The sequence below is a fragment of the Trachurus trachurus genome, assembly GCF_905171665.1.
Source record: "Trachurus trachurus genome assembly, chromosome: 17".
Classification (NCBI taxonomy): Eukaryota; Metazoa; Chordata; class Actinopteri; order Carangiformes; family Carangidae; genus Trachurus; species Trachurus trachurus.
The window spans coordinates 9,154,019-9,180,706 of record NC_139900.1 but is presented as its reverse complement, the minus strand read 5'-3'; the positions used below and the strand labels follow the sequence as shown (position 1 = coordinate 9,180,706).

Genomic DNA, 26,688 nt, shown 5'->3' with positions numbered 1-26,688 from the left:
GGATTTTAGTACAGTGCGTCTGTGCCTCAGTGTATGTTAGTAAACATTTGTGCAAGCTAAGCTAACCAGAGAAAGTTTCTCATGTCTGTCTCTAAAGTGCAAGGAAGACCTAAATTGATTATCATCACTAATTCTCATTCAAGAAAAAAGAAAAATACCTCCAGCTTACACACATACAAACACCTTTAAACAGGCAGAGAGACAGGGAGGTAGATATTGGAGGTATTGTTTGATTCCCAATACAACCATAGAAAGAAAAAGTAGAGGAATAAGAATATGAATACAGTACAGCTTTAGTTATAGTTTACTTTATTTATACAAATCCCTTGTGTTCAGGGTGGTGTCATTAACAGTGTGGTTACGGTAAAGTTGCCAAACCTTTATTCCAAAAAAACCCCAAATCTGTTAGCCCCAATGATTTTTAATAGTCTGTTCTACTAATGGTAACATGGAGGCACTTGATGGACAAAAAAAAAAGAAACCAAAAAAAAAACAAAAAACACTCCTGTTTTTCAGTAATTTTCATCACATTCATACCCCAGGTCTCAAAAAGATACTGAACCAAAGTTACACAATCACAAACATGGTACAAATGTAAGCTGTTGTTTTGGTTTTTTTTTTTTTGCATAAAAAGTCAATGCAAGGTTTGTGGAAGCATTTTCTGTGTGGAGCAGATTGTGTACCCACAGCTGCTGTCGTGATACGAGGAGTTCATTGTTGCTTTGTACAGATACAATCAGGAGACTTGTAGTTTTAGAACTGTGTATAATTTGTCAAGGCTGACTCTGAGTGTGGTACAGACCATAACACATCTAAAATAGTCCTTAGTGTCCTTAAGGTTTGATTGTGCATTTTAAATACACAGCATGTTACTATTATGTAAGTTTACCATTTACTTTTTGTTGATCTAATGACTGCAAGAAGGGGAAAACATCCAGCATACTCACTGGTTCATAGGGCTGGGACGATATGCTTTTCTCCCGATTCGATTCTTCTACGATTTTTTGGATGGCGATTCGATTTAAATTGCGATTTTACGATATTGCCGATTCTCTCGATTTTTAGTCTGCATTTTTAACATTTATCTGCACACAAATACTGTAGGAGCCTATAAATTAACATACTCCATTATAAAGTGAACTTAAACCCTTTTCAAAGCCTGTACTCTCTGTATGTAAAAGAGGCTAATAAATACACATTGCACAATATTTTTAAAAATTCAAAAAAAAAAAAAAAAAAAAATTCATTCATTTTTGAAAAAAAAAATCAATTTAAAAATCGTCAAAAAAGATATCGCGATATCTATGTGAATCGATTTTTTCTCCCACCCCTACTGGTTCATACTGGTTTAGTGAGGTTTAGTATTGTGTTTGTCTGGTTAGTTTGAACACACTATTTTGGGAAGTTTTTTTCTCCAAGCAGAAATTAGTATCAAAATATTGGTTTATGGAATAGCTGAGATAAATGTACTATTTAGGAAGTGACTTGACTTGTGAGATAAGCTTTGCTTGTGGCTCAACTCATCATTTACATCACAGGCTGAAACAAAAGATGGTGTAGTATCGTCGTCATCCTCGGTGCTGTTGAGCTCCGCAGCTTAAAGTCTGATTTGCTGAGAGATGCTTTGATGCTGAGTCACCCAGGGGTTTGTCGAGGCCTCGGCTCGTGGTGTTTACATCATGTCCTGGGTGTTGAGTTTTTATTGAATCCTGTAGCGCAGCACAAGGAGGTTGTTGAACTGAGATTCACGTCTCGATTTGACTATAAGACCCGACACATCAAGAACCAGAGAGCTGTGAGACTGAACCAGCTGAGGTGACGGAGAAGCAGGATTAAACAGGCTACAAGCCCATTCCTTATGATTTATGTGCAGATAAACTTTTGGCTGTTGTTTTATTCACACTTTTCATTTCTCTCTTTTTTTATGAGCATGAAAAACCCCGAAAACTACTATGCACATCAAACATTTTTTATTTATAAAAGCGAAATCTGGCACAAAAACAGCAGTGACAGAAAAGGGCTTTGTTTAAGGCTGCAAACCAGATCTCAGTTCTGCACTAAATTATTTTTGACACACGTTCTCGCCTTGTCACATAAGAGTCACCTGAGTTTAGTCACTAGGAAGTCTCTAAGTGTTATTTCTCATGAGCCGGTGGTGTAGTTTACTACTAAGAAAAGCTTTATGTGTGACACGTGGCGTGTTTTGAAATTGCAAATTTGCGTGCAACCGACGAGACGGGACGCTGAGTGACGGAAAGCGTATCGTGTTTGTTGGTGTGTGGACGTTGGGCACTGAGAGGAGCGGTAAACATAGAGATATAAAAAAACAAAACGGACAGAAACAGGTGAAGAATCAAATGCAGAAGGACAGGATCTTAGATGGGAGAAAAGGAGAAGAGGAATGAGAGGGAGCTGAGAGGAACGAGTGGGGAGAGGAGAGGGGGAGAGAAAGAGAGAAGGAGTGGGGAAGAAAACAAGGCAGAGCGTCGAGCAGTCGTGGAGACGATCCGGTGGTAAACACGGGCCGGGCCCGGCTGACAGGGTGACCTCTCCCTCAGGCAGCCACTCACAACACATGTTGCCTTATTAGGGGCGTCTACAGGGTTCGTAGGCAGACGAGTGAAGGTGGGGAGGGGGGGGGGGTTGTGTGTAAAAGGGTGAGAAAAAGCATCACACAGGAGGTGTGTGAGTGTGCAAGCAAGGAAGCAGGGCGAAGAGAGAGAGTATGCAGTGTGTTTTCATTATGAGGTTACCTGTTCACTGTTATATGGAGCTCATATTGATATGATGATTATCATTATTAAACATGCACTTTGTTGTTTGTTTTGTTACGTACATCCCACATGATTATCATTTGTCTTATACTAATTATGAATGTTTTTCTGCATGCACATGTTTTTGTAAACATGACGCGTGACACTGTGACCGTAAAAAATAGTTTATCGTCTCTGCAGAGTACCACATCACTGTTGTTTACAGTCAGAGAATCATAAACGGTATCGCTGCACGCCGTACATCTCAACACATTAGACCGGTATGCCGTAAATAAATCACTAAATGCCGTATTATCTCAAAACATGCTTGTTCTCTTTCATCCTGGACAAGTGTTGTGTTTTTGTTCCAAGACTGGAGTGATTCATTGATTAGCTATAATTAACAGTAAGTGCCAGGTAGGCAGTTTTTACTCTTAGCAGGAATTTAGGTTTTTATTTATTTCACAGACTCGTGAAATATTCTGACATAAATACGTGGGTTTTGTCATGTCTTAGATTAGATTTTTTTTTTAAACATGTTTATTGATTTTCAATGTGGAGAAAAATGAAAAATAATATAAAATAAAGAAAAAAGAGAGAGAAAAAATAAGTGTCTTAGATTAGATTTAACCAGCAGCCAGTCTGTGTGATCACTGCATGTCTACACTTTTGTGTTTAAGCCAATGTTTGTAGATCAAGCATGAAGGGTTTCACCTGTACGTGTTCTAGGGACGATATCAGTAAGGACCGAACCTGAAATAGAAACCGTTGCACAAAATAAGAACGTATATGGCAGAGAAATGAATTATGAATACTGTCTCTGCATCACAGTGTGGCATCCTCATAAAACCTGTCTTACTGTACTACAACCATGAGGAGTCATATTTCCATCAGTACAGTGAGTTTTACCACCTTGTCCGACTCGGTTCAGCGACAGAAAGAGAGCGATTTCACAGCCAAACATTTTTTTTTTTTTTTTTACAACTGCATAATAATATTAACATCAATGCAGCTTTTTGGCTGCAGTTTTTAGGAGTCAGTTTAGGTGGCAGTCGGCCATCTTGGTTGAAGCCTGCCTGATGTGAGCTTTAAGGACATCATCCGACTTCCAGTAGCTGCGGACCCCTTACCACCCCCTGTAGCCCTGCTGGCACCCTCCTCCAATCCTGTTCCAGAGTTTTTATCATCAAGGCTAATTTCTGCCTGTAATCTGATTAGGGCTCTGAGCTGCTTTAGCGCCCTGCTGTGCTGTCTCTCTCTCTCTCTCTCTCCCTCTCTCTCCCTTGCATGCACACACACACACACACACACACACACACACACACACACACACACACACTGACACACACGGGCATGCACACTGACACACAGCCAGTCTGTGTAGGCTGCAGCTTGCTATGCAGCGCAGTGGAGTGGCAGTTACTCGGCTGTGGCTGCGTTCTTGTCCGCAAGAGTGTGTGTATGAGTGTTTGTGTGTGTGTGTGTGTGTGTGCATGTGTGTGTTTGTAGCAGCCCTCACCTCCGCCGCTGTCTCTCCTGCCGTCCACCGCTCTGACCGGACGGGCGTCCAGCAGCAAAGACTCTCTGCTGTCCACCTCCTTAAACATGTTTCGAAACCCATGGATCTCTAGTTACCATGTGAACCATGTGCAGCCCTGTGGCCCAGGTAAGGCCTGTAGGAGGAGGCGGCTTCATCTGCCTGTAGCATGACTTGAATTCCCATTAGACTATAGACCCATTGTGTGTGTGTGTGTGTGTAGGGGGGACTTGGATAATGCAATTTAGCTGGTTAGTGAGTTAAATGACAGGGTGTGGTGGGTGTCAGTTATCGAGTGAGGAGGGGATTCAGGTTGCCAAGGTGTTACAGGGAGGCTCCACACTTCGCTTCCTGTTTGTTGGTGTGGTAAAAAAACAAAGATTCATGCTGAGTGTTTGAATTCCTCATGTCGATCGCAGTCATATGAGCAGGTACAGGTTTAAATGTGTGTCTATAACTATGGGCGTTGGTGTTGTGATGCAGGCAGCTTTGAACATGAACATCCTCTTGTTTAGTGATGTGTTTCCGACAGGTTTGGAGCTGCTTTGTTTCTTCTCCTTCTGCTTTTCCCTGCTCCCTCTTTACATGAAACACCTTTACCAGACATCACAGGCTCTTATCGCTGCCTGCCGAGGTGGAAGAGACGGCCGGTCATCATGTTCCACCAGCAACCTTTTTTACCCGCACAGATTGTGTGCAAGCGAGGGCCCGGTTCAGTCAGGGAGTGTCTATTTTGCACCTCTGAATATTTATAGAAAATCCCTCTCCTCACCACGCTCACTTTGAGACCATCAGCGGCCTAAGCTGCTCTCTGGCACTGCCAACCCCCGAGCCTTGTGCTGCTTGTTTTGTTGACAACCTGCAGACGTTTCCAAGGAAAAAGCCCGACTGACTTCGGAGCAGGGGGCTTTCCATCAGAGGAAGCTGACGAAGCTGTGAAGTCACAAGGCCGACAGATAAACAGGCAGATGCAGTACACGGACGCACACACCTCCTCCACACAAGGGCTCTGGAAATCTGTCATATTCATGGATTTCCGAAGAAATAATGTGTTAAAGCAGAAGTAAGCGGAATGTTTGTGTTAATATAAGTCTTAAATAGTTATATCTTCCGACAGCAATCACTTCTATAGAGTGTTTGGTCTGAAACACGGGTCTGTCAGTCACTCTGCTCTGCTGTAAGCCGAGGAGAAAACTTTCCTTGTATCCTACAACCTTTATCCAATGAGGAGAGAGAACGGCATAAAGGGGCGGTCCTCTCTGTGTGTGCAGCCAAGGGATGCGCGTGAATGTGGTGACGTAGGGACAAGGGCGGGGACTGCTAACTCCATCTGCTGACAGGAAGTTAGCCAAAACCACCGGATCGCTTACTTCTGCTTTAAATGGTTGCGATGTCATCAATTTTTTGGTCTGAAAACAGACTTTTATGACCAGTTCTTTACACCCCTGCGACAAATGTAATGAAAAATTATATAAATCCAGCAGCAGTCACAAAACAAAGGGCTCCAGTCCAGATTTATGACCTCTCTGATGTCTAATTTTGACATACGTCCTTTCTGAGGTCACAACATCACATCATGAATTGCATCGGGGTCACGTCACAAGGCGCTGGGAGGCCTTGTACTTGAAGTTCAAAGTGGGCTTTGCGTCACACACCACATCTTTCCACACACCTCACTCTTTTCCCCTGCCGACCGTTCCCACTCGATTGCCACACGGTCTTTCGGTGGCCAAAATAAGTGTCCTGGAGGCGTCTGGAGCGGTAACACGAGCCGGCTCCTATACTGGAATACAACTTTACAACAAGAGAGTTAGAGGGTCGGCTATCGGCTGGGAACTTTCTGACTAACTGTTATTTAAGTGACTCATAATGAGGTCGGAAATTTCCCTGCATGGTAAAAACACAGAGAGAAGAAAAGCAACTTCTGTTTATCAACTTTTCAGTTTCGAAAAAACACATTTTAGTCGATAGTTACCAGAGTTGTAACATTGTTTTTACTAACTTTGAAATATAATGATGTATCATTTACTAAAGAGTTGGTGAAATGTGGAAAAGGTTAAAAAAAAACCTGATGATTAATAGTAATCATTATGTGTATAAGTCTGATCAAAACAACAGCATTTATTATCTTGTCTGTTGTTTTGTGATCGTTGTGCCGTATTCAGAACAAAGAGAGTGTGTGAAAGTAGGAGAGTATTTATTTTTATTCTATTATAAGTTACTGATTGGAACTTATTTTTTTCCCCTCTCATAGGATTTGGATCTAAAGCTCCGGCCAAACTTCGCAACTCGGCCTCGTTTCCAACCGGAGCCTTAAGGTGAGGAAGAAGACAGTACAAGTCTACAAGTTTAAAGACAAAAGGGAAAAAAAAGCAGGTCTACAGACAGAGTTAACACGTCTAAGAGCATTTACATTCCTCTCCTTTGCTTTGTCAACAAGACGGGGATATACTATACTGTACAGTATGTGTGAGGATCCAGGTTTACTAGAGTGCTTTAGCTCATCTTGCACAGTAAGCATTAAAAGCTGAGGATGCCTGGAACAGCTTATCCTAAGACACTTTTTTGTTCACATGGTATTAGAGCCATAATACTTCCTTGAAAAATATGTTTCCAGTCTTGAAAAGTGGTTTTAAATTTTAGTTTTTTGCTTGTTTTTAGATTAGTGTGCAGTTGCAGCGCTTAACTGGCCAGTTTATTGTCATAGCTCTGAAGAGTAAAGATGTCCTTCAATGATACAAGCAGAAACTCAAAGGGAATGTATATACAGTATATCTCTGTATATATAAACGCATACGTGAGCTCATGTGATGTATAGATGCTGATACGTAAAGACGTTAAGAGAAGAACCATGCTCGTCTGTTTCCACTTGGCTCAGTGTCGGGGCTTCACGACCTAGATCCTAAGCTGGATCCTGATGGAAGTGACACCACCTGAGCTTCACCTGCCATCACCTCATTAAGAGAAGTCACTTAAGGCGGAGTCGGAGTTAAAGCTCAGATAAGAATTCAGGCGCCCGCTTATGTGTAATGTGCTTTTAATTTGACTTCTTTTCCATATGCCATGGGAGAAGTTTCAGAGTCCTCCGTGCCTTCTCTGAGTTACAGCGCGGCTCCGTGCAACAGTATTTGTCCATATAATGGTTGTCAATGGAGCTCACTTTTCTTCGTCCAAAAAGACACACCAAAAAACATCCAAATTCCTCCATAGTGCTCGTCTGTAATGTCCCTCTTGTATTGAAGCCCCGACTTGATAATTTGTTCCGCCGATCTGCACTGACACAGGAAGAGCAGTGAACTGAGACACTGGGAGCTTCCGCTACAAACAAGCTTAAAATATAGACTTATTCACTTTTTTTCGGAACACTTTCTCATGTCGGGGCTTCAATACAAGAGGGACATTACAGACGAGCAGCATGCTGTATTTGGATGTTTTTTGCTGTGTCTTTTTGTTACGAAGACAGTTGGTATCCATTTGCAACCGGTATATGGACATGCACTGCTACGCCGAGACCCCCTGTAACTCAGAGAAGCCACGAAGGACTCTGAAACTTCTCCCAGCTCTTAGTCGACATGAGGGTGAGTAGATAATGAGTGAAATTTGAATTTTGGGTGAACTATGCCTTTAAGGCTGCTGCATTTTATTTCTCAGCAGGTTTGTTAAGACTTCTGTGTCTTCTCCTTCAGTTTTCAGAGTGACTTCTCCGTAGGTGACAAGACCGCCTTGGTCAAGAGCGTTTCGGATACAGATGCCAGCCTTCTGGCTTCCCCTCCAAAAGGTGTGCACTGGTTCTAATCATTTATAATAAACCATAATTAACGAGTATAACAAATAGTTTCTTTCCATTAACATGTTTATAATACTGACGTTGGAAACACTCAGTTTCAGAGCTGAAGAAATACTTTGAGGGAGCTGTGGTAACAAAGGATTTGGGGATGAACAGGTACACTCAAAACTCACCAAACTGAACTTTCGCATCATTTCATAAAGACAAGTTTAATATCTGAGGACTTTTTATCCTCTGCTCGTTGTGTGTGACAGGAAGGAGAGGATAGCCCGGCGCCTGGAGGGGATTGAGAGCGATGTCCCTCCTGCTCTGGTGCCTGGTGGTTTGGTGGCCAACAGGATGCTAGAGGAGGATCCACCACGGTACACCCGTGCCTCAGACCCCTGTGAGCCATGTGTGATGGGTAAGCATGGCACGATGCACTGCAAAAAAAAAAAAAGTACGAAGTGGAGTGGATTTGGATTTGGACTGACACTTAAAAGTATCTTGTCTGTATTGTCAGAGCTGTAGTCAGTAGTTATGCTCGGTATCATAGTACTGCAGCTTGTCAGTGGGGCTGTCTTGTGCGCTGGTGGGAAAAAAAAATCTGGTGATAACAAGATATTTCTGATATTTATTCTTCCCTGTATTTGTATTTCACAGTTTTTATTACATCCTACATCTGAATCTATAAACATCTGCCTCAATCAGTGAAAATAACATTAAGAAATTAAATTTGTAAGCACTATTTTTATCATTCAGAGGCTCAAATAACAAAACAACTGTCATCTCTTTGAACTATTAAAGGGATAGTTCAACATTTTGGCAAATTGGCCCATTGCCATAATCCCTATAGTCATAGCAGTAGGTTCGTTACCTTTAATTGTCGGTGCAAGCTATTTTTAGAACGGCGGAGCAGAGCCGTGCAGCTGCTCAGAGCTACGCTACGGAGGCTAATGGGATTTCGTGGTTTCCCTCATCAAACTCATCAAATACACAATCCAACAACTCCACAACGCTCTGGTGGACAAGTTGTGACCTGCACATTCACCACGCTATGAGATAATAACACAACGTTACCAGACAGAGTTGTTCTAGAGGGAAATTCATACAAAACAGCTGATGCTCGTTGCCTTCAGGGGCAGTTTTTCAGCAGCAATCTCTGAATTTACCTCGAAAACGAACCTACTGCTATGACTATATAGGGATTATGGCAATGGGCCAATTTGCCAAAATGTTGAACTATCCCTTTAATACAAAATATTGATATATATTACGATATTTTGATCTATCAATATTTTCTTACACCCCCAACTTGTCAGTGATGGTTGAAAAGTCGCTTCATGATGTGATGATGTAGATGTTAAAACCATCTACTGTTATTTTGTTTATGGTCAGTTGCACCATTTGTTCTTGTATGAATTAGAAATGTATGTGATTAAAAAAAAAGTGCAAATTTTACAGATTTTTCCAGTTCAGACACAGACATTTTAGCACAAACTGTTGTTCACCTGCCTTCCTCTGTCTCCAGCCACAACATACACCTGTGCTGTGTATTGATAAAACCATGGCGCTGTCCGTGGTGCTGACGTAACAGACAGATTTATACAACCTCCTCATCTGATAAATAAAGTAAATTGTCTCTAAAGTAAATATCAAGTTCCTGTGCGTTAATTTTAGTGAATTCTTGCAGTTTGTTTGCATGTTGTTGCATTTTGTTAAATGTGAATTTTTGTGATGCATGACTTTTTTCTCACGCGGGATGGAAGATGGTGTGTTATGTCATCCGTATTTTTTTTTTAACCTTTTGAGCCATAGTAAGGGTGAATTCCAATTCCTATTTTAACCCTCAAAAATGCGCACTCCCACAAAGTACTAGTGCTGTCCCGATTCTCAGGATGTTAGTTGAGGGACAAGTTTAAGGGCTGTATAGCCTCAATATTGAGATTCTCCGACACCACCCTTGGGAGCAAGGGCTACCCAGAATGCAGTATTTTCTTTGTTAATAGAGATATAAATATTACGAAAACCATCGTCTTATCTCAGTTTAGGCACATTTTATGGATTATTTACCTCATTGTTGCATAACATTTATTTTATCACATACATTCCTAATTCATAGATTATTTGTTAGTTGAGTTAGTTAGCATATAGCTACAAAAACATGGACCTGATGGACCCGTTGATGATAGAGCTGCGTTTGTGGCTTATGATTAAACTGGCAGGGTTCAAGATTCAAGAAGTTTATTTGTCACTCAGATGTACAAGTGCATACATTGTGAAATGTTTGTGTTGGGGGGGGGGTGCTCCACAATATGCATAAATAAATTAAAAGGAGACAGTAAATAAATTACAATACTAAAACCTAAAAGGTTTAAAGGGTTTAAAGGGAAGTTAAAAGAATCCAGACCAGCTTACAAGGCCATTGTCCATTTGGATTGATTGTTAGGTTGGTTTATTTAGTAGTCTGGCAGCTTGGGCGAAAAAACTGTCTGAAGACGTATCTGCATTTAAGGGGTGTCCCATTTCTAAGTCACAAAATAGCCCTTAACACTTGGTTTTGAGGGCTACTAAGATTAAGAGTCGAGCTGGAGGGTCAAGATAGGAATTGGAACTCACCCTAACATTATCTAGCATCAAAGCTTCACGAAAATACTTAAGTTCAATTGTAACTGTCGATGAAGGTTGATTGTGAACGGTGTTTGAGATACCGGTGTCTCCCATGTGGCATGAATTTGGCATAACTCCTGGTTGTCACAATGTTGTGTTAAGTATTTCTACCTTTTTACCACCAGTGAGGCGCTACAGTCGAGAGGATCTGGAGGCGCCCCAGAAGCAGGTGTCATCTCCGGACCGATCGGCTCAGGTCAAAGGCGGAGTCGGCAGCAACCGTCCCGAGCCGGTGTTGGTGTACGTCGACCCCGTAACACTGTCCACCCCGTCTACGCCCACATCCGGCCCGGCCGACGCCACCAGCCTCAGCTCCAAGGCCGAACGCATCGCCCGCTACAAGGCCGAGCGCCGCCGCCAGCTGTCGGAGCGTTACGGCATCCTCCTCGATCAAGAGGCGGACATCGATTACTCGCCGCGGTACCGGTCCCGCCGGGAGCCCGAAACCCCCGAGAGGCACACGACGACGACTTCCAGGCGAGACAGACAGGAAGTAGTAGAGGAGCCGGGACGGGAGCCCAAGGCGCCGTACCGCTCAGGGGTGGGCAGGGTTTACATGAGGACTCATCCAGAACCGTCCGCTGCACCTGTTCCCACATCGAGTCCCGCCCACACAAACCAAGCTCCTCCTCCCCCGCTGCTGCCGCCGACGTCGCAAGAACGGCCGAGCAGATTTTCGGAGCGGGAGCGAGCGATGAACATGGAGAACTACCGGCGTGGAGGAGCTCAAGAGCGCTCGGCAACGTCGAGAAGCAGAACCCAGCAGGAGCAGCATCCTCCTCCCCAACACCACCACCACCACCAACAGCAACAACAACAACAACAAAGCCCCCAACACCACCAGGACGCCGCCCACCAGGAGCCGAGCCCCGCCGCCACCAGGGATTACAGCATCGCCGCCGTGCCCAACTCGCCTCGCACCGCCCGCCGGGCCTCCCTGCCCTCCGCTCGCTACGGCATCTCACCTGGGGATTTATTCATAGAGCAGCAGGCCCAGAGCATCCTCAACAGACAGGGGTGAGTTCATAACCTCATCGTAAAGGTCGTAAGGTCGTCACAAGCTCTTAAATGTGATAGAAAACGAAGTCTTTTAGGGAGAACAACCCTCAGGAAGTGTAGTTTTTATGATATAGATGGTAGAACGTCCTCTAGTATACATGTATACCCAAGAGAATAGCCTAAATGCACCATCACGCCCTCATTATACCCCTTTCCCACTGGACAAAAAACCTGTTTAAACCCGCTAACAATCGGCTTTTGGTGGCAGTGGGAAAGGCGCACCGACCCATTTCGGCTCGGCTCGGCTCCGATCGGCTTGCAGTGGGAACGCCAGACCCGGGTCAACCCGCTAATTTACGTGATGACGTTGAGCGTTACGTGACGCCCGCGTCATAACATCGCGCCGTCTACGTACCAAAACAAAGCTCTGCTCGCATTCCAGACTGGGATTTGATCAACATATCGCAGCACTGGAAAGTTTCGTGAGCTTCTTTTGTGTCCGCTGCCTTTCGATCGTTTTGAGGACCGACAAAAGTGCGAAACAAGAAAGAACACTGACCACCGCCTGACTCGCTTCCATGTTGCTCTCCATTGTTTACTTCCCTGAATTCTGTCACATTTATGATATCATCAACGCGATCCCAGCGTGATGACGTCACCAGACCCGGCTCGTTTTGGTCAATGGGAAAGGAGCCAAATGCCAATTGTTAGCGTTTGTTAGCCCGCGTTTAAAAAACCTGCGTCGACCCGCAAATTTTAGTGGGAAAGCGTCTTTTAGAGGTCATGAAGTTCCTCTCTGGGTGGTTCTGTTTGGTGTGTGATGAAGTAATCTTCCCCGGAAGAATCTGATGTTGTGTCTTCACTTCAGTGTTATTTTTAGAGAACATTTAGTCCCAGAGAATTCAAACCCCCGCCATGAAGCACAGTGTAGTCCCACTGATAATAATCAGTCCACTTGCTAGTAACTTCCTGTAGAAACACAATCCATCTCAAACCAACAATGGCGCAATTGGCGGCACAATCAAAGCCGAGGTATTGAAGGACAATTGTTTGAAGGTGAAGTTGGTCCGAGCTGTAGACTGGCTGCTTCCACCGCTATGCCGGCGTCGGGATCTTTCTAGACTGTGGGTGTTGCTCCGTCACGCTTGCCCTGCTCCAGTTTCACATAGAGAGGTGATCTGGGGAGCTCATCAGGGAAAAGGCCGACGGGGGCAACAGGAAAAAAAAAAACTGCTGGGTTGCTTTTTGGGAGGGGATATGATTCCCCCGCTCACCCTGAGAGATGACCCTGATCTGACAGTTAAGTGCTTATGTCACTTTCTACTGATGAAGGATTTAACTTGATGACATTAAGTGACCGATTGGACTCTGAGCTACAGCCTATAAATAATGCTGTTTATTGATTTATTTATATATATCTGCTCAACATGGTTCAGCTGAATTTGATTTGATCGTTGAAAGAATGATCAGAAGTTTCCCTCAGGGTTTGACACTGTCACCACATCATCCTGTAGCCTGGCTGCGCTGTCAAAGAGCGACTGGTCTCTCAACACAGACTCAGAGAGCGACACTCAGACAGTCTTCGGCTTGCCTTCAAGGTACTGTCCACTCAGGATGTCGTCAGTGTGAAGACCTATCATCAAACATCAAACATCCACCGGGTGCATGTGTTTTTTTTTTTAGCTGGCAGCTCTCGGGCATTTCCATGAATCTTTTAAAAGTGTATTTACGTGTCTATAAACAATTAAAAGTGTTAGGGATCTATTAAATACAATTCTTTAGGTAAAAGAGAGCCTTGGAAATTGTACAACCTTTATTTTAAAAAGAAACACATTCCCGGTGGACAAGTAGCTAACTCTGTCCAACATATAAAAACCTATAACACATCATTCAATAATACTTCCCCATATTAATTGGTGTCATAACAGTCGTTTGGGGTTTTATATCATTTTCATTTTTCAACTGACAAACTTTCATTTCTAACTTAGTCTCATGGTTAAGATTTAACAAGATTTACCAGACATGAAGTCTCATTTTACCTGGTTTTCTTCAACAGGTCAGTCTCTACTGTGGTAAAATCTTAGATGGGAAGATCTAAAGTTTAAGGACAAATGAATAATAGCACAGACACAGCCCTGTTTGAAGCAGTGAGAGACACAGAATACATCTTGACACTGGCAAATCTTTAGTGCCATTGTTTAATACTGTGAACCACCACTTACTTTTAAAATAGGTTTGTCTAGAGCCTCGTTCTAGCACAAAAATGTTACATACGGAGTACACCAAGGATCAGTTTTAGGACAACTACAGTTTGATTTTTATAGTTTTTTTTATATGTTATTACTTAAAAGTACAAAACTTGACTGATTGATTGAAAATTACCACTTTAAAAATAGATAAAAGTTCATTCATAAACAATTGTCTCGAAAATGTCTTGTTTAATTAGGGAATTGTGTCAGAATCATGAATCCATTCCTTCTTCCTCATGTATCAACTCTGAAACAATGTTGTTCATTAGACCTTATAGACACAAAAAAAAATCAAAGTCTCGGCTTTAATATTGCCAAAGAGCAAACTGATGAAGCTGCACACACATGCTAGATGATTTTGAAATCTTAAATGTCATAAATAAACTAATTCCACCAGCAGCTCTTATTGTATTTTCCTGCCAAGTTTGTGAGCTGTAAAAGTACACAACATTCAGCTGGCGATGCTTCCCATCTGGTCACTCTCATTGGTTATTGCAGGTATTTGGTACATGTTGATCATGATATTTATATTTAAAGATGGGTAAAGTCAAATAATCTTATTGACACAATATACAGTAGATTATTTGGACAAATACCAACATGACTTGGTATCCACCTTTTTCCGAACGTCAAAAACGTAAGCCTGTTTTGCCGGTTTTGCTCTTCCAGTGGAATTTTATGTTTACGTTTCCATGGTTTCAGTAGTTGCGGTAAATGCATGGATTTCTTTTCTTTTTTTTCATTTTTTTTTTTCAATGAAAATCTGTAAAACGCATGGATCATCACACCAGTTTTTTAGCAGTGGATATCACAAAAATTGACATCCGTGTTAAATCCAGCGTTAATAGATCCATGCATTTACCGCAACTATGACAACGACTGAAAACCTTGGAAACGGAAACGTATAATTCCACCAAACCGGCAAAACCGACTTCCGGGTTTGACCATAGATGACGTTCGGAAACTTGTGGATATACGTAGGTAATATATATACAGTGTATCACCAGCCCAACTCAGCACTTTGACCCTAAAAGTCAGATCTCACTGTGGTCGGTTTTCCAGTACCTACATTGTTCTGGGTGTGTTCACACCTTGTCATCAGTAACACCCCTCACCCAACTTCCACCCTACATTCTTGTTAAATTAGTGTGACTGTGTGTGGCCTGGTCGTCTTCAGCAGTCGAATGGTGTTAGTGAACCGGAGTTGATGGGGTGACAACATTAGTCAGCTTCAGACCCTGACCCAGTCAGTCGCAGACCCACTGACTCAGCACTTGTCAGCTGAGACTCGCTCTCACACTGCACCCCCACACCCCCCCACCCCCCCAACCCCCACACCCTGGCTTCTTACTCAGATTCTGGCCTGTTAACCCCTATGAAATTACATCTGAGTCTTGAACCCCCGTCAGTGACTTTGACAATGTCGTTGCATAAGGAATGTACGGTGGCCCGGATGCAAAGCACAGTTGGCTTAAGCTGATAGCTTATGAAAAGACGAAGGTTCATAACCAACCTTTGTGCTCTATGGAGATGTAAAATCCATAGACGCATGGATAAATTTAGTTGTTTGTATAGCTTTATTGGTTTCATCGATTTCTCTCACATGATGAAGTCCAAAAAAAAGGGAATCCAACATTGTCTGAGGCTATTTTCTTATTTTTATGTATCTCTACTCCACTTTTCAGCTGGTATAAATGTCTGTCTCACGCCACTGGCACTTGACTGCCTTTGTGGTCTTATCAGCTGCTTATGCTTGCTAGTATTAGTGTGTGTACTCATGTAGCAAGAGCACTGTTTAAGTCCTTCATGCCGTGTCAGATAAAGCAGAGGCCCATCAATTATGTCTGGCTTAGTGGTCTACAATGAGATTAGAGCAACCTTTGGCCACCACAGGTCAGAAGTTGTAGATGAAAATAGTTTGGATTACTTTTTTTTGGCACGGAGAGAGAAACAGAGAGAGAGAGAGAGAGAGAGAGAGAGAGAGTCATTTGAACTAAAATACTAAAATTCAAACCCAGGTCATGCTGCTGCTGCTGCTCGACCTTGTTGCAATCCTGATGTGGGATTTAGGAGGTTCATGTTGGTCCCATGACGGTGTAATGCTGTAAATCTTTGTGCAACGTGTTTGAGCTCAGAACAGCCTTTGCAGATGATATTTGTGATTAGGGATGTCACAATTACTTGTTTTCAGAATTAATCGCGGTATAAAACACCACAATTAATTTATCGCAAAGATTCCTAAATACAAAAAAGATTATATCGGAACAGATGTGAAGGTAAATGCACAGATACTGGTCCCTTTACCTAATGTAACATTGAATCGGTAGGAATTTAAAAGTTTGCGTGTCATTTGTAAATAAAAACAAAAACGATTGACAACTAATGACTTGAATAATTCAAACACTTCCCCTGAGGAATATAATTAATGTTCTTATTAATGTTTGTGTAAATAATTAGCATTGCAATTATTTAGGCTAGACTATATTTGATTTTACACATACACAGTGTTGTGAAATTAATTAATGCATAATAATCGTGATAATCGTAATACCGTGATTATTTCTCTGACAATGATCGCACCAAGAAAATCTACAATCGTGACATCCCTATTTGTGATAAGACAGAATTAACTAGAGAGTATTCAAAATCAGTATCAGCCAAATGTTGTTAGATTTGAGCTGCCTGAGGTACCAGATACACCCCCTCTACTGAAAATAGACTGTTGGATCGTAAAATTGTGGCTGGTGCGAGTGTTTTCATTGAGTCTGCAGAGCGCCGTACTGTAGTTGTTTCATTGAACTGGATATTCAGTGACCCTTATCCATTCCTTTTCCCAAGAATCCGAGTAAGGGAACGATTGTCAAGGGATGAAACTGTCCAGAGGCCTGACTGGAGTCCAGACAGGCACCAGGCTCACAGACATCGTACTCAGGGGAACACTGTGCAGCACACGCCGCAGCACTCAGAGCCCGTCCAACAAAGGACTGTTTACCAGCCTCCCCAGCCGAGCCCGGGCCACCATCCTGCTGCCCACGGCCAGGCGGCCTATCCCTCCTCCGCCCCCGAGTACCAGCACTCTGGTCCCGCCGTGGACTCTCAGCCATATTTGGCCATGCCTGCCCCAGTGGCCACCACCAAACTTCCCGGACCTCCCGAGGTGCAGCCACGGAGGAGAGTGAGTTCTGACCTGATCTTTGCCGCCCACAAGGAGGCGAGATCAGAGGCCAGGCAGGCTCTGAAGGAGGAGGCCCAGACGGAGGGCCTTCTGAAGAGCAGGAAGGCTGTGCTGCCCTCGGAGATCCGTCGAAGGGAGAGGAGCGTGGACGACATTCATAGAGGCCGTCACGAAGATATGGACTGGCAGAGCTACAGCCCAGAGCAGAGGAGGATGAGTCGAGGAGAGGAAGACTGGGATTGGGAGCGAGGAAGGGAGAGGGGGAGGGAGAGAGGAAGGGAGAGAAATGTTGAGAGGATCAGAGAAAGGGGGAGAGAGCATGCCTCCAGCCACGATAGCCAAGAGGAGAGAGGATTTAGATCCGTGCAGCCTTCCCTCTCATCCGTTCACCAGCAGCCCAGGCAGCATCAACCCATAGAGCCGCTGTACAGCCAAGAGCCCCAGAGTCAGCATCAAGAGCCGCCGACACAACCGCAGTATGAACCCAGAAGGAGGCAACACAGTGCTCAGATCCACCAACAAGACCCTCAGAGGCAGCATCAGTACGACCACTCGAGACAGCCGCAAGAGCCCCAAAGGCAACAACACCCTCAAAGGCAGCTGGAGCCTGATCTCCAACGACAAGAGCCTCCGAGTCAGCATCAAGACTTCCAGAGGAAACAACCAGATGAAGAGCTGGAGCCTCCGAGGCGGCATCATCATCATCATCCTCAGCAGCAGCAGCAGCAGCAGGATCCATCGGCGCAGCAGAGGTCTGACTCGGCCATCTACCTCCAGAAGGGTTCCTCCTTGCCACAGGCCAAACACAGAGGCCTGGAGACGAGCGGAGGGCCCAAACCCAAGACGCGAATCCGCTCCATGTCCGACATCGGCATCAGTCAGCATTCTGCCCTGTACCGGATGGAGAGGGCAGCGGCCAGCAGAGAGAAATCGAGGGCCGCCGCCGCTCCGGCCTCGGGGATGGCGAACGGCGAGATGGGCACCTTGGACACCAGGGTGTCGGTGGCACAGCTGCGACACTCTTATCTGGAGAATGCCAACCGGAAACCCGAGTTGTAGGTCCCGCGGCATGGTCTCTGTGTGGCATCGCTAAGTAACTGTCTAACTCTTGCATTAGTGAGCTGCTGCAACAAATAATCCAATGATGATTTAGGGAAAATAAAATTGATAGAACGTAACTCTGAGGCATGAAATGTGTCAGGGTGTATCTTTATAATATCACCATTTGCAATTTTGTGTTTCAGTTCTTGCAATTGATCCTTTGACAGTTGTCTCCTGCTGCATGTTAACATTGGGTAATGGCTCTTCACAGTTAGGCTGCAATTAGTGTTCAGTGTGTGAGGCCATGTTTGATCTGGTAAACTGTTAATCTACCAAAACAACATCAAAACCAACTTATTCTTTTTTTTCTTCTTTTTTTTACTTGTACTGTCCCTTTTCGTTGTCTTCGTCAATCCGTCTTATTTGACCCATCGCCCCAAAAGTGAGGCGACTAAAGTCGATCTCTCAGCAATGGAGGTAGAGCCAGCTAGCAGCAGCAGCATCAGCGATCGAGACCGGGGCGCTCGGAGGCCTCGACGCTACATCACTCCAGGAGAGAGTCGCATGTCGGAGAGGTTTAGGACCCAGCCCATCACCTCCGCAGAGCGTTTGGAGTCCGATAGGTACAGGAGAGGCTCTCTGTAGCCACCTGCAGGAGCTCTTCATTATCACTGAATTGTGTGGCAGAGCATGATAATATCCAGTGGTTCCAGTTGTTCCCTTAAAAAAAAAATTAAAAAATGCATTATTCATACTGATGCTTCCATGCATTCATGTTCTCTGCAGGTCACGTCTAAGTCCATCACAGCTGCAGGACAACGAAGGTAAGTTCACTCTGTTGCATTCATGCACAACACATATACAGATCTTTCTTATTTGATGCCATATAATGTGAATCTTTCATGTTTTCAATAGATGAAGAAAAGCTTGATGACCGAGCTAAGATGAGTGTGGCTGCCAAGAGGTCTCTCTTCAGGGTAAACGTCCTTTTAAACAATTAAGTCATGCAGTACATTTTAAGATTAATAATGTTTGAATTTCATAATTTCAACACCAAAAGACGAAGTTGTGTGTAGATTAACAACATTCAGATAGATATTTCTGTGATTCTTAAAGGGATAGTTCAACATTTTGGCAAATTGGCCCATTACCCTATAGTCATAGCAGTGTGTTCGATTTGTCAGTACGAGCTATTTTTAGAACGGCGGAGCAGAGCCGTGAGCTGCTCAGAGCTACGCTACGGAGGCTCATGGGATTTCTTGGTTTCCCTCATCAAACTCATCAAATACACAATCCAACAACTCCACAACGCTCTGGTGGACAAGTTGTGACCTGCACATTCACCACGCTATGAGATAACACAACGTTACCAGACAGAGTTGTTTTAGAGGGAAATGCAGAGACTGCTTGATGAAAAACTGTCCCTGAAGGCAACATGCATCAGTGGTTTTGCATGAATTTACTTCTAAAACAACTCCGTCTGGTAATGTTCTGTTATTATCTCATAGCGTGGTGCTCTGCTCCGCCGTTCTAAAAATAGCTTGCACCAACAATTAAGGGTAATAAACCTACTGCTATGACTATAGGGATTATGGCAATGGGCCAGTTTGTTTGTTGGGCCAATGTTGAACTATCCCTTTAATACATATACTGTAGCAGAATAAAACAGTTTTGTTGTTTTCCGACATCTCCCTCCAGGAGCTGGAGAGGACATCGGATGGAAGTATTCCCAAACCACGATCTCGAAACGCTGCCGTTGAAAGACGTCTCCGAAGAGTTCAGGACCGCTCACACACACAACCCGTCACCAACAAGGAGGTGGTCAACGCTTCGAGGTTGGTCTTATATATATTTATCCTATAGCTGTAGTTTAGTTTTTCTTTTCTTTCTCCTCTGTATTTTTCCTGCACCCCTGTCAACTATTTACTATTTTTTTTGCTTCTCTTGAATGATCTATATTTCACTTTCTTCTCTCCATTTGTACCTTTTTGTATCTTTTTCTTCTCCACCTTTAAGCGATCCTGCTGCCTCATCACAACCTATGGCCGTAGTTTGCATCCCCAACACCACTGTAGTCAACACCAGTGTGACTAGCATCAGGTACAACAGGGCCGGGCTGTGTTGTGTCTACATATGTGTGTGTGTGCAAAGTGTCTATTGCATCAAAGTCGTCAGTGATTTTCAACATCTCAGTTCTGTTAAAGCATTAACTGGATGACTCACAGGATGTTACCAGCTGGATTATTTACTATTACCCTACATTTTGCATTTAAGCCAGAATCAAAACAATCCTTTTCTTGATACTAGGCAGCGTTTTTCATCCTTCCCACTTCATGCCTCATTTGTATCAATTCTAAACTATGTTAATATGCCTCAGAGGCCTTTAACTCACCATCTCCCTCTCCTGGCCGCAGTGCAGATCTGTTTATCCAGCTCATTTTAACCCCCGTCACATCTGCCCCCGCCCGTGCTGTGCTGTGTAATAGCTGTGTGTGCACCTTTTAGGGGAAAGAAGCCAGTGTTTACACAATGGCTCATTCACTACTTTCCATGCGCAGTTTCCAAGCATTACTTTATTTATTAGTGTGCACCATTTCCCACATGCAGCAGGTCACAAATGTCAGCAAAGAAATAGGTTGCATATCTTATGGAAAGGTCAGAGGTTGAGCCAGTTAAAGCCCCACTGCATGACTGGGTTCACGTGTCCCGCGGTTTGTTTACCAACTCTGGTTTAACTGAGCGCACTGCAGGGAGATCACCATAACCCCTGCAAATATATGAGTGCATTATATGATTATCTGGCATATGTGCGCTGATCTACTTAACGTCTCTGTTGCTGCGCTTGTAATCGGACACAGCTGTCAGAGTTATTTACCTGTCTGGGAGCATGCATGTTCAGTTGTTGGATATTCAGACAGTGCAGGAATACATTGTTGTCTCAGATTAGTTTCCTTAAATTTAACAAGACTTTCATTAAAGGGAAACTTCATTTAAAGTCGATAATTCGCCAATTTTCTACACACCGTCTGTAGTGGAGACACTAGGTGTATGCAGCTGGCACAGGGGTTATCACTGAGTTCACTTCGGTGTGTCGGCCAGAACACCACTTTAAGCCGAATCTTCAGAGACTGAATAAAGAGGAGGCCACTGACTGTTTCTGATCCTGTTTATTTCTCTTCTTACAGGCGATTGTTCTGTGGTTCTAAACATAAAATGACAAATAAATGAATGAGTAAATAATCATCAATAAATCAAACCACTTAGCTCGGATTCAGTAGCATTTAGCACTGACACAATTAAAGCTAGGTAAATAGCTTAGCTAACCAGAACTATCAGAGAAACATAATATGAACACAGTCATAAATCCCTCTTATAATTAACACAGTACTCTGCGCAACAGCGCGCTGAATAACCAGCATGATAACGATCAATATAAACACGGGCATATCACGTGACACTCGTTACACTCGCTCGTTAATTAAGCTAGCGGACATTAGCGTCCACAACGGCCATAGCATGGCGAGTGCTACAATCACAACATACAGCTCAAATGTTCACAAATGCACTAGCATACATCCAACACTCTCATAACCCATCCAGACGTACTTACATGCTTCATTCACGCACAGACAGTCGCCATAGCACGAACAGGTGGCCCGACAGTTACTCCTCACTCCTCACTCACTGCAGCCAGAAAACACCGTCACATGAACGAGTGCGGCCAATTACGTCATAATACCAGCAGGGGGCTCCGCTCGCACATCAACCATCTAGCGCTCTAACACATCATAACAACAACAAATACACAGTAACTTTGTGGCCTTTTCTACAGCCGCCCCCAAATGTAATACATTTGCTCATCAATAAAGGCAACAAAGTCTATGGTTGGGATGAGGTCGTAGGAGTGGAATTGTCCTCGTCTTCTCCAGACGGAAGCGCAGGGAGAACAACCAGCCTAGCAACCGGCCGGGTGTAAACCCTTTCTCTCACTTTCACATCCGCTGACCGAATGTGACCATCGGGGCTCGGATGAGTCTTGATCACTCTCCCTATGGGCCATAGGGCTCTGGGAAGGTGTGGATCAGCGATCATCACCACAGAGTCTTGAACAATGTCAGCTGGTGACGCCTGCCACTTCTGGCGGCCTTGAAGACTCGGCACGTAGAGTCGGATGAAACGGGCCCAGAAGTGATCCGCCAGAACTTGCGAGTGCTTCCAACGTCGGCGACTGATGAGCTCGTTCTCTGGGTAGACGACTTGAGGCAACGACCCATCCGGCCGCCCCATCAGAAGAACATTAGGAGTCACTGGGTCCGGGTCACTGGCATCGGAAGACACATATCCCAGGGGCTTGCTGTTGAGGATCCCCTCCACCTCCGTAAGCACTGTGTGAAGAACTTCTTCCGTGACTGGTTGAGCTCCCACGGTGACGTAGAGTGCACTCTTAATGGAGCGTATCTCCCGCTCCCACACCCCTCCGAAGTGGGGAGCTGCGGGGGGATTAAAGTGGAAGGCGATCTTCTGTGGTGCAAGGTGCTCCTTCAATGCAGGAGAGATCTCCGCGAAGGCCTCCCGGAGCTCCCTCTCTCCTCCCTTGAAGTTTGTCCCCTGATCGGAGAACAGCTCTGCAGGTGTTCCTCTGCGGGCAATGAACCGACGAAGGGCCATCAAGAAGGCGTCCGTATCAATGGCGGTCAGGAGGTCCAGGTGTACTGCCCTGGTGGTAAGGCACTTGAAGATGATTCCCCATCTCTTCTCCCGCCGGCGGCCTACCTTGACTTCGAAGGGCCCGAAGCAGTCCATCCCTGTAGAATAGAAGGCAGGCTTGAACAGGCGCAAACGGGCTGATGGAAGGTCTGCCATCTTTGGTACGGCTGGTTTGGCTCTCCAGCGGCGACAGTCCGCGCAGCCGTACTGGTGCCGCCGAACCGCCTCACGCCCTCGCAGAATCCAGAATGAGCGCCGAAGCTCCGCAAACACCCGCTCTGGACCCGGGTGATGGAGTTGGATGTCAACATCTTGAATTAGAAGCTTAGTAGCTTGATGACTTGGGTCTAGGATGAGTGGATGAATAGCGGTCGGCTCCAGGTCCTCCGATCTACGGAGACGTCCTCCAACACGGATGAGCTCTCCACTCTCATCCAGCTCAGGCGATAGAGTGAGAAGTCGGCTGCTTCTTAAGACCGGCTTCCCTACCTTCAGCAAGCTGTACTCTTGTGGGAAACTATCCTTCTGGGCTCTACGGAGGATCAACCGCTCAGCTTGGCGATAATCTTCGGCAGTAGGACAACAGTTGGAGTCGGCCGCCCCATGAAGCTCCCGCGCTGTCGCCTCCAGCAGCTCCTTCCAGGAACTGTATTGGCTCAGGTCTGGAGCAGGCTGACTCGAGGCAACTGTAGTGACCCCACAGAAGGCAGATTTGCGCAGCTCTGATGCATCGTGGGCTTGGTCAACTGAGGGGTCCTCTGGCCATGAATCAGGACCCTGCAGGAGAAAGGAGGGTCCCTGACTCCATCTGTTGGGCTCAACCAGCTCTCTCAATCCTTTCCCTCGGGTCACATCATCAGCAGGGTTCCTGGCTGAGTCGACATATCTCCAAACCTGTCCGTCGGTCAACTCCTGAATCTCTGCCACGCGGGTGCCGACAAAGACCTTGAATCGGCAGGATTCGGACCTCAACCAGGTCAGCACCGTCGTCGAGTCTGACCACAGGATCATCTGGTCGATGCTGAGAGTGAGTTCTCTTCTTAGAACCTGTGCGAGCTGTGCTCCGGTAAGGGCAGCACAAAGTTCTAATCGGGGAATGGAGTGGGACCGCTTGGGAGCGACTCTGGAGCGAGCTATCAGGAAGGAGAGATGCACTCCACCATGTCTGTCAGTGGACCGGAGGTATGCGACTGAGCCATACGCTTCTTCAGAGGCGTCGCAAAATATGTGTACCTCTCTGTGAAGACTGCAGAGGTCCACTTCCTTAGGCAAGTATGGTCGGGGGAGGGTGACCTGTGGTAGGACGCTCAGCTCTTCCTCCCAGGCTGTCCACTTCTGCAAAAGCTCCTGGGGAAGCAGCGGGTCGTCCCAGCCCCGGTGCTTATCCCAAAGGTGCCGGACCAGTACCTTAGCCCGGGTGGTGTAGGGCAGGATGAACCCCAGCGGGTCATACTGACTCGCAAGAACCTTGTATATGTTGCGCATTGTGGGGACACCATAATTGACTTGGCGGTGCTTGTAGCCGAGGACGTCCGTGTGGAAAAGCCAGCTCAGCCCTAGCGTGGACTCCGGAGCGTCCGTCTTGTCCTGCGCTAGCCATAGCTCCACGCTAGGTGAGCGGCTTTCTTCAGGCAGGTGACCTATGACCCCTGGTTCATTGCTGGCCCATTGACGTAGCTCGAACCCAGCAGATGCCAAGAGGGTTCGCAACTTGTCGACCAGTTGCCTTGCTTCAGCGATGGTGGGCACGCTCTGGAGACAATTGTCCACATAGAAACATTTCTCGACTGAGATCCTCACATCTTCGTCTGGCTGGCTGTGGTCGTTGACGTGGCGCTGTAAGGCAAACGTGGCGCAGCACGGGCTACACGTCGTTCCGAACGGTAGTACCTGCCACTCATACACCGCAGGAGGCTCCTCTTGACTGATGTCACGCCAGACAAAGCGGAGGAGGGCACGGTCTTCTGAGAGGAGACGAACCTGATGGAACATGCCCTTTATGTCTCCACTAATTGCCACTGCATGTTCTCGGAAGCGTAGCAGGACTCCCAGAAGTGAGGCTCCCAAAGTCGGCCCAGGCAACAGGTAATCGTTGAGGCTCTGTCCGCGGTACTGGTGGGAACAGTTGAAGACCAGTCTGTTCTTGCCATTATGGCTGACCATATGGTGGGGGATATACCAAGCCTCTTGACCTTCCTCAGCTGGTGCTTCAGGACCACATTTGATGACGGAGCCGGCTTTGATCAGTTTCTCCATCTCCACCTTGTAGGCCGCAGCTTGTGCAGGATCTTTGGCCAGTCGCCGTTCCACGCCCCGCAGAATGGGCATGACCGCTTCTTTTGTAGCCTGGAGGAGAGGCATGTCCCTCCGGCGCAGCAGGGGGGTGGCATAACGGAGTATGTCGTCGACCTCTACTCTGGTGGTCTTGGACTCCAGAATGCTGATGGCCTCCTGGTCTTGCTTTGAACGAGTGACGAGCTTCTCGCTCCTGAATGGGACGGTATCGACCTGCCATAGTCTCTCAACATGCCTCATCAACTCACTTTCTTGGGGGGCTACTGTCGTGAAGAAGCACTGCTGTGGTTGAGCGAGGTGGCGGACTACACTAGCAGGGCCCTGTAGGGTCCAACCCAGCTTCGTGTGGATGGCAGCAGGTCCTCCTGGAGGTCCCAACCTGACGGGTTCAACGGGGGTGATGAGGTGGGGATGATCACTCCCGATGAGCAGCGTAGGTTTCACGTCCATGAGGGTCCGTATAGGAAGGCCAACGAGGTGCTTGTAAGTCTTTCTGAGCTGCTCCATGGGGTAGGTATGATCAGCCAGTCCGATGCGGGCGGTGGTGAATGCACCTGTAATCTTGAACTTGACCTTTGGCCTTGCAGGGGCAGAAATGGCGAACGACACTGATGCACCCCGGAGCGTCTGGACCTCTTGTCTGATGGTGCGTAGCGGTAAGTCCTCAGGGGATCCTTGAACTCCCAACTTCTCTGCAGCATCTGGCAGCAGCATGGTTCTCTCAGAACCGTCATCCAATATGGCGTAGGTGTGGAGTGTTCGGCGACCATAGTGAATGCAGACTCTCACGACTTTCAGCAGGACTCGGCTACCTTCTGCGGGTCGGTCCAGATACAGCACCTCCGTTGTGGCTCTCGTAGCATGGCTCGCCACCTCTGGTGCTGCTGTCGACGCCTTAGGGGGCCTCACGTTGACCTCATGCAGCACCTGCAGGTGTTTTCCCTGGCAGAGGCTACATGGCTTCTTCAGGTTGCACTGTGCAGCTTGATGTGACCGTGCACAGCGCCAGCACCTCTTGTTGCTCTTTATCCACTCTGTCAGCTGGTCCTTGGTCAGCCTGGAAACTGCTGCACACTGGCTGAGATAGTGCTCCTCATTATTGCAGAATGGACAGTAAGGCTTACTCTTGATTCCTTTAAAGGAGCTGCCGGGGGCTTGAACAGCTGGTTTCTTATCTGCGTTTCCACCATGGAGGACAGTAGTGGGCCGATAACTCTGACGACCATCCGGTCGGGGCACTGGTCTCTCCCTAGCCCCTCTCGCTGCTAACTGTCCTTCAGAGTCCTGACACCAGGACTCATACTTCAGCCACTCTGACAGATCAGGTAAGGTGTGAGTCCGTGAGCCTCGATGGAACATGCAGCGACGAAACTCAGCTCTCTGCTCAGGTGGTAACTTACTTAGCAGGCGAGCAACATGTGAGCCACACTGTAACTCTGCTTCTCCTTCAGAGCCTAATGTCCTCAACATCCCGACCAGCGACTGTACTTGGAGTG

The 26,688-nt window shown here is 45.9% G+C and overlaps 1 protein-coding gene across 1 annotated transcript in view; it reads left to right on the top strand.

The window, feature by feature from the left end:
* The first annotated feature begins 4,206 nt into the window (after window positions 1-4,206).
* Window positions 4,207-26,688, top strand: part of LOC311000124 (supervillin-like) — a 60,494-nt gene continuing 38,012 nt past the window's right edge. Inside the window, exons 1-12 of the mRNA XM_083990758.1 lie at window positions 4,207-4,419; window positions 6,545-6,608; window positions 7,977-8,068; window positions 8,173-8,233; window positions 8,332-8,480; window positions 10,852-11,743; window positions 16,813-18,204; window positions 18,634-18,813; window positions 18,977-19,014; window positions 19,106-19,167; window positions 19,889-20,025; window positions 20,207-20,290. Coding sequence (XP_083846884.1) covers window positions 4,359-4,419; window positions 6,545-6,608; window positions 7,977-8,068; window positions 8,173-8,233; window positions 8,332-8,480; window positions 10,852-11,743; window positions 16,813-18,204; window positions 18,634-18,813; window positions 18,977-19,014; window positions 19,106-19,167; window positions 19,889-20,025; window positions 20,207-20,290 — 3,212 coding nt within the window. The 5' untranslated portion in view covers window positions 4,207-4,358. The remainder of the gene's footprint in view (window positions 4,420-6,544; window positions 6,609-7,976; window positions 8,069-8,172; window positions 8,234-8,331; window positions 8,481-10,851; window positions 11,744-16,812; window positions 18,205-18,633; window positions 18,814-18,976; window positions 19,015-19,105; window positions 19,168-19,888; window positions 20,026-20,206; window positions 20,291-26,688) is intronic.